Here is a 7,157-nt window from a genome sequence, read left to right on the forward strand (position 1 = left end):
AGCCTGGCTGGGCAGAGCTATGTCCTGGCTGCCGGGCAGGCTCCAAGCCGTGGGGTTGCTGCCACTGCTGCCCAGGGAGGCCCCAAGTGAAGTTGCTGGGGCCAGAACGGGTGCTGACCCCAGCCTCCCACTCCCACCCAAGACAAAATGCCCTGCACCAGCCCCATGCGCGAGGGCCTGCACTGCAGCATAAAGCAAGTTTGTGCCATTGCTAGTTTTGCTGCATGTGGCACACGCTTCTAATGATTGTGCCCTGCTTTTATATCCATGCATCCTCATTCATTCTGAAAGACTGCAAAATGCTTCCCAAAATATAGACGGGACATGCCACTGCCCTTCGGCCACCCACGGCAGATACACAGACACGTCGCACACCTGATAACGATGGCGTGGGGGAGAAGAGGGAGGGGTGTGCTATCTTGGCCAAGGGTAGCAGAGTGGCACAGGATCTGGAATATCAAAGACAAGCAGACAGCTGTGTATTTTTACGGGACAGCTCAAACACCCGCACACCATGGTGGGTTTATTGGTGTAAATATGTCAGTGCTACAAAGAAGGTGTTAGGGCAACACTATGTGGATTTTCTGGGTGCATTGAATTTGACTTGAAATCACCGCACAGATAAGGAGGAAGGGGGGCACTGGCAGTGCCAGGGGGTGCGGGTCGGGAGTGAGGGGCACCATCACGGCCCGGGGGGCAGGGTCCTGCAGTTTGGGGTGAGGGGCACTGGCAGGGCTGGGGTCAGTGGGTTGGGAGGTGGGGGCAGCAGCAGGGCTGGCGGGGGCTGTGGCTTGGCCGTGGGGGCAACACAATGGGCAGCGACAGGGCACGGGCATCTCGCTGCCCGCCCCCCACCCATCATATTCCCCCTCCCCCCTCCGCCACGTGGCAGGTGTCCTGTTTCTTGGACCTGGAAATAGGGTAGCCCTAAAGCAAGATGCGCCCCTCACTGCCTGCTCCGCTGCAAGCCCTCACCATGCCTGCCCGGCCCCATGTCCTAGCTCCAAGCAGAGCCCCCGCTCTCCTCCCCCCATGTCGGGCAAGCACACTGCACACCTCAGCCCTTGGCTTGCTACTGAAGCGGGCTGAAGTCCGTTTGGGAAAGAAATGACACCTCCGAAACAACACCTGAAACCACCTTGCGTAAACTCAAAACTAGACCTGATTATTTCATCCTCTTTTTTGAAACCTTTTATGCTTACTTTCCAAGTACCCTCATTATCATTGAGGGGCGTGCAATGCTGCAGCAATTCACCCCATTGTGAAGTGGACAACCAGCGCGTCCTGTTCGTGACGCCACGGCTCTCGTGGGTTATGGCATAGAGAAGATGCCACACAAGTGCCTGATTCGTTTGTGCGCTGGCTGGGGGATGTTCACCTAACTGCACGATTTCACAATGATTACACACTGAATTCATACAACACAATTGTGTTTTAAATTCCTGACTAAACACAGAACAGTGCTGTACTTTAAGAAATACCATAAACATCAAAAACACGATAACTATATATATATAAAGAACAATACTCTAAATGCACTTCTTTAAACAATTACGACTAACTATATAATTTGAAGCAGAAAAGTCATTACTGTATTATACTTACAATCCTAGGGTTCCCAGAAGCTGAACACCTAGAAATGGTTTCATTCCTCAGTAGTACAGTTCAATGAGCTGGCCTCAGTAGTACGGTTCAATGAGCTGGCCTCAGTAGTAGGGTTCAATGGGCTGGCCTCAGTAGTACGGTTCAATGGGCTGGCCTCAATACTGGTAGGACTAAGTCCCCTTCCTTCGGCCCCACTCGGCGCTCGGCGGCGTCAGCGTGAAGGGAGAGATCGGTGCTCGCGGGGAGGGTGGTTCAGGGGATCGCGCTGATCCGGCCTACCCTTGCGCTCCTTCCTTCGGTGGTCTGCACACGAGGTTGCCTCCCAGTTGGGACGGCAGGTGACGGGTTATATCGGGGTGAGTTGCCGCCATGGGCCCCTCCTTCCCAAACTCGTCACTACTCCCATATTTGGGCTCGGATATTGTGTCATGGAAGATTTCTGGGCGGGAAGGTTTTGGCCGCCAAGGGGAATTTTCCCCTGGGTGAACTCTGAGTGCCCCGGTTTCTAGCACTTTCCATGCCCCGGTGAACCTTTCGTGCCCCCGGTTTGTGACTAGTTGTCGAAATCCTTTAGGCTTCGATTGCTCGGCATTGTAGTCAATTGTTAATTGTGGCCTAGGCTGACTACGGGCACTTATTGCATACCCTATACACGACACACACTTCTCATTAAGGTGGCAGACGGGGGCGTAGGGCATGATCCTGCCTTGAGCAGGCGACTGGAAATGGGGGGTAAAAGTGGACTCGGGGCGTGCAAGGGCTGGAGCAAGGACCTGGCTTTTGTGCCTCCACTCCAGCCTGGCGCTGCCCCGTGTCCCTCCTCTGCGGCCCCTCTGGGACGGGGCAGCGAGCACCCGAGGGCACTGACGTCTGCCCCCGCTAGTGCTGACCCCAGTCGCTCTCCCACAGGCTCCCACTCCTAACGGCATTTCTACACAGGGGTGTCGAATCCCAGCCCGGACGTGCCCCGTTTCACTGCCGTGGGCTACGTGGACGACCAGCAAATTCTCCACTACGACAGCGAGACGCGGAGACAGGAGCCGTGCAGGGACTGGGTGCGGGGGGCCGTCGACCCAGGCTTCTGGGACGGAGAAACTGCACTCCTCTCCCTGTCCTGTGCCCCTTGGTGTCAGTAGTTTCGTAGGGTCGGAAGGGACCTGAGCAGTTCATCAAGTCCGAGCCCCCGTTGTTATGTCAGTCCCGGTAGTGCTTGGGGGAACAGGGACCCCCCCATTGCCTGCTGGTCCCCCTTGGCCAGTTTATAGACAGCCACCAGACCCCTCTCACCCTCCTCTTGTGGAGGCTGAACAGGTTCAGATCCCGCAGCCTCTCCTCGTAGGGCCTGCCCTGCTGCCCCTGACCATGCAAGTGGCCTCCTCTGGGCTCCTCTGGCCCCTCTCCACGCTGGCCACATCCCTCCTGAAGTGCAGCACCCAGACCTGGACGCAGTACTCCAACCGGGGCCTGACCGGTGTCGCGTAGAGGGGGAGGATCGCCTGCCTGGACCTGCTCCTGATGCGTCTGTGGATGGATGACAAGGTGCCTTTCCGACTTCATCCCCACACTGGCAGCCTCCAAAGCCACTCTGCCTTCCTGAGAAGGGTCAGCCAGGGCCGGTGCTGCCAGCTCTGACACACGGCAGAGAGGGGGACGGTGTGTGTGCCACCCGCTGTGGGTGAGCCTGCCCCAGCCCCCATGCCAGCCGGTCCCCCAGGCCTCTGCACACCCAGCCTGACCCCCTTGCAGCACAAATGGGCACCGGGGTGAGAAGAGCGCTGCAAGCCCTGCAGGAACGGCTGCAGGAGGGGCTCCGGGCCCCTCAGTGACCCCAGCCCGGACAGCCCAGAGCAAGGGGCTCAAGTCCTGCGTGCGGGGCTGATGGAGCTGGGAGGGACGGGGGCCAGGGCCGTGGAGGGAGGGCAGATGTGTGAGAGGGCAGGGGCCATGCAGGCCTGCGGTACCCAAGACAGCTGACTGCAGAGGTCTGTGTAGCAGGTTTCACCTGCCCCGTCCTGCCCCTGCGTTCCCAGGGTGCGCGGGGGCCGCAGTTGTGTCCCCTCAGCCCTGTTCTCCGTGACTGGAGCCCCCGAGCTGTCCCGGTGCTGCCCCCCATGGGGTGGGCTCTGCCCCTGCCCAGCCTGGCAGCCCTCGGCGGCCCCTGCTCCCTGGGGCTGTGACCCTGACCAGGGCTGGATCTGTGTTTCAGGGTCTCGCCCTCTCCAGCTCACGTACGGCTGTGAGCTCCGCGAAGACAACAGCACTGGAGGCCACATGCAGTTGGGCTATGACGGGGGAGACTTCATCAGCTATGACCTGGGAACGCGCACCTGGGTAGCAGGGACAACGCAGGCCCAGCGCACCCAGCGCAGGTGGAATGAGAATAAAACCCTTCTTCAGGATACAAGAGCCAACCTGGAGGAGACCTGCATCGCGTGGCTGTGGCAGTACCTGCAGCACGGGGAGGCAGCGCTGCAGAGCAGTGAGTCCCGGTGTCACCGCCCAGGGCAGCGCTGACCAGGGCACCCCCGTCCCCACCCCTGGGAACACCATCCCCATCCCCATCCCCATGTGCCCAGGGTGGCAAGCGCTGCATCTCGGTCGTGCTGCTGGGCGAGACCCCAGCGCTGCTGTGGGACACGATGCCCCTGTCCCTGCCCTGCTCAGGCCTCCCAGCTGGGCAGAGCCCACGGCGTGTCCGTACTCCGGCCACGTGTCTGAGAACCAGAGATCAGCTGTATGGGACCCCGTTCCTGCAGCCCCGAGCCCAGCACAGCCGTGTCTCCCATCCCTGTGCTCCTGCCCTGGCGCCGTCTGCTCCTCCCTGAAATGGCGGCTGGAGCCGACTTTGTATGGCGCAGTGCAGGGCCTGTGTGGCCTCCTGGCAGGGGTCTCTGGCCCAAGGGTCGAGGAGGGGCTGTGGCTGTAACGGGTGTCTCCTCCCTCCCAGAGCGCCCTGTGGCACAGGTGAGCGACCGTCCGTCATCACGGGATGGACGCACCACCCTGTCCTGCCGGGTCCACGGCTTCTACCCCAAAGACGTGGCTGTCGTCTGGCTGCAGAACGGGGAGGTGCAGCCCCAGGAGACGAGCCGCTCGGGGGTCCTTCCCAGTGGAGACGGGACCTACCAGACCTGGGCACCATCGAGATGGACCCGAGCAGCAACCACAGCTACACCTGCAGCGTGGAGCACGTGAGCCTGGGTGCAGCCCTGAGAGTGGCCTGGGACGAGGGCAGGACGGGTGAGTGACCCCCGCGCCAGGAGGGAGAAGAAACCTGGTGCTCGGGGCTCAAAGCAGGGAAGTAACTGGGGGGTCGGAGGATGCAGGGGGCACAGACAGGGAGGGGGCATTTGGCTGATGCGGTGTTGGGGCAGGTCTGGGGGTTCCCCTCTCTCACAGCCCCTTCCCTCTTCCAGAGTCCGACCCAGCGATGATTGTGGGCATCGTTATCGGTGCTGTGCTGGTCACTGCCATGGCGGGCGCAGCGGTTTTCTTCCTCAGTAAGTGCTGGGCAAAATGCTTGGGGCCAGGCCATGGCCAGACCTTGGGGTTGGGGAGCAGGGAGGGCTACAGCTACAGCAACAGCTACTCCGACTCCTGCATCCAAGGTAAGTGTGAGGGGCTCTGGCCTGAGGGATCCCCCAAAGGAGATGCCTTCCCTCTCTGAGCCAGCCCCGGTGTCCCTAGTCCCCCCAGTCCAGGCAGCTGCAAGGGCTGAGTGCCAGGAGAGCCGAGTGTCTGGGTCTGTGCCACGGAGAGGGGCAGAGCGGGGGTGTCCGTGGCCCCCCAGGCAGCCTGGGCTCTGGGCCTGCATGTCTGGGGAAGAGGCTGCAGGCCGGGCACGGCCGGGAGCAGAGCTAGTGCAGCGCAGGGGACCCGGCCGTGGGAGGTGCGTTGGGAAGGGGCATCTCGTCCCCTCCGTGCAGGGAGTGACCCGGGCGGAGCCGCGGCCAGGCCTGTGGCTGCCCCGTGCTGCAGTCCCTGCGGCTGCTCCATCTCCTGTGTCTTGTTGCCACAGCTGAGCAGAGCCTGGTGGAGCGTGCACCTCGTCCTCGGGACCCTGTGGCGGAGGAGGAGAGGGAGCAGCACAGCAATGTGCTCCTCTTCATTTCCAGTTCACAAGCACCTTCGTTTTTGCCTTGAATTTGCCAGACAAAGCGCTTTGCTCTGGGACAGCAAGGAGCCCATGTGTGTTATCTAAACCACTTGTGTCTGTGCCTGAGTGCCTTCAGGGGAAGCCCAGCAGTGATGTCTAGCCAGCTGCCTGGCAACACCTTGCTCTCCTTCTTCAAGACAAGTGTGTTTGGAGGAGTGTGGGGAAGAATTTGGGTTTTGCGGGGGTCTGGGGTGGGAGCAGCCTGTGCAGACGGAGAGGAGCCTGGGCCTGCATGGGATAGCTTGGGACTGCTAACGCCTGCACAGCGCATGCCGAGGAGTGAGGGACTGCTCTTCGCTCCATCCGCTGGGCAGGAGTCGGAGCGCCTGGCTACGAGTTGCAAGTAATGAATTAGGGGATGAATACAATAAGTATTTAACACGGTGCATAGGATATTGGCTTTGTATTCGTTATCTTGATCACCCCTTAACTGGACATATTTATCAGCTGTTATTTTTCTATAAACTCATCCTTGTGTATTGTAAATATGGTATTGCAAACTTTTGCTATTATTTAATATTGACTTGTGTATGGCAGTTATTTTCTGTATAAAATTAGATTGGGTAACTAGTTATTTGTGAGTCTGCAGGGTCTTTCCATTGCAAAGGGAGCTTCTCCCCTGACTGCTCCTAGGTGAGCTGAGCAGGGGTAGAGCTACCTGGCACCCCAGGGGCCGAGCAATTGGACACCGCTGCAGTCAGCACCGCGTGCCAAGGGTTACATATCTATAACTGTACTTCCAACACCCGGTGTTGTGATCACTGTGGTTCATTTGACTGTCCGAAACACACTTTTACAGTTATGCCAGACATTGTCCCGCTACAAATACCGCACTGCACACCCGTTTCCCCATGCCCCCACACCCACGCACCCCCACCGTCACCTTTCGGACTGCCTCAGCCCCCCGCCCCCTCTCCTCCCTTTCTTCTCTTCCCCACTTCTCTGCCTCTGCCCAATCTTCCCACCTGTCTTCCTGCAGTACCAGTACATGTCACTCAGCCCAATTTCAATCCAGTTCTGGACGGGGAGGTCTGCGTGCTGTTTATGAGCACGTTGCTGGTCTTGCACAGGGCAGACCTGAAGCAGGAGACGAACTGGTTGCAGCGAGCTGTTGGGGAAGGCAGAGTAATGCATTGACTTTACGTACAGGTTTCCCTCGACGTATGTGGGTTCTTTATATGTGAATTTGCTTGTATGCAATGGAGTGTAGGTTATGCAATGAGCATTTTCAGACCCATAATTCGTTATATGTCGGGTAAATTCAGTTTTATGTGATCAACATAGACACCCCCCACCCAAGCAGGTAGGTCTGTGTGGGGAGGGGAAAGAGCCGTGGCCCCGCTCACCCCAGCCCCAGCTGCAGCGGCCCCGGGAACGACCGACGGCAGCAGCCTGC

The 7,157-nt window shown here is 59.2% G+C and overlaps 1 protein-coding gene across 1 annotated transcript; it reads left to right on the forward strand.

The window, feature by feature from the left end:
* The first annotated feature begins 1,974 nt into the window (after window positions 1-1,974).
* LOC102567030 (major histocompatibility complex class I-related gene protein-like) lies at window positions 1,975-5,892 on the forward strand. Its single transcript, XM_059725549.1, has 5 exons — window positions 1,975-2,056; window positions 2,545-2,733; window positions 3,812-4,084; window positions 4,553-4,845; window positions 5,022-5,892. The coding sequence occupies exons 1-4, from the start codon at window positions 1,975-1,977 to the stop codon at window positions 4,798-4,800; spliced, it is 792 nt and encodes a 263-aa protein (XP_059581532.1). The 3' UTR covers window positions 4,801-4,845; window positions 5,022-5,892.
* The last annotated feature ends 1,265 nt before the right edge of the window (window positions 5,893-7,157 follow it).

The sequence above is a fragment of the Alligator mississippiensis genome, chromosome 4, assembly GCF_030867095.1.
Source record: "Alligator mississippiensis isolate rAllMis1 chromosome 4, rAllMis1, whole genome shotgun sequence".
In the NCBI taxonomy this organism is placed as follows: Eukaryota; Metazoa; Chordata; order Crocodylia; family Alligatoridae; genus Alligator; species Alligator mississippiensis.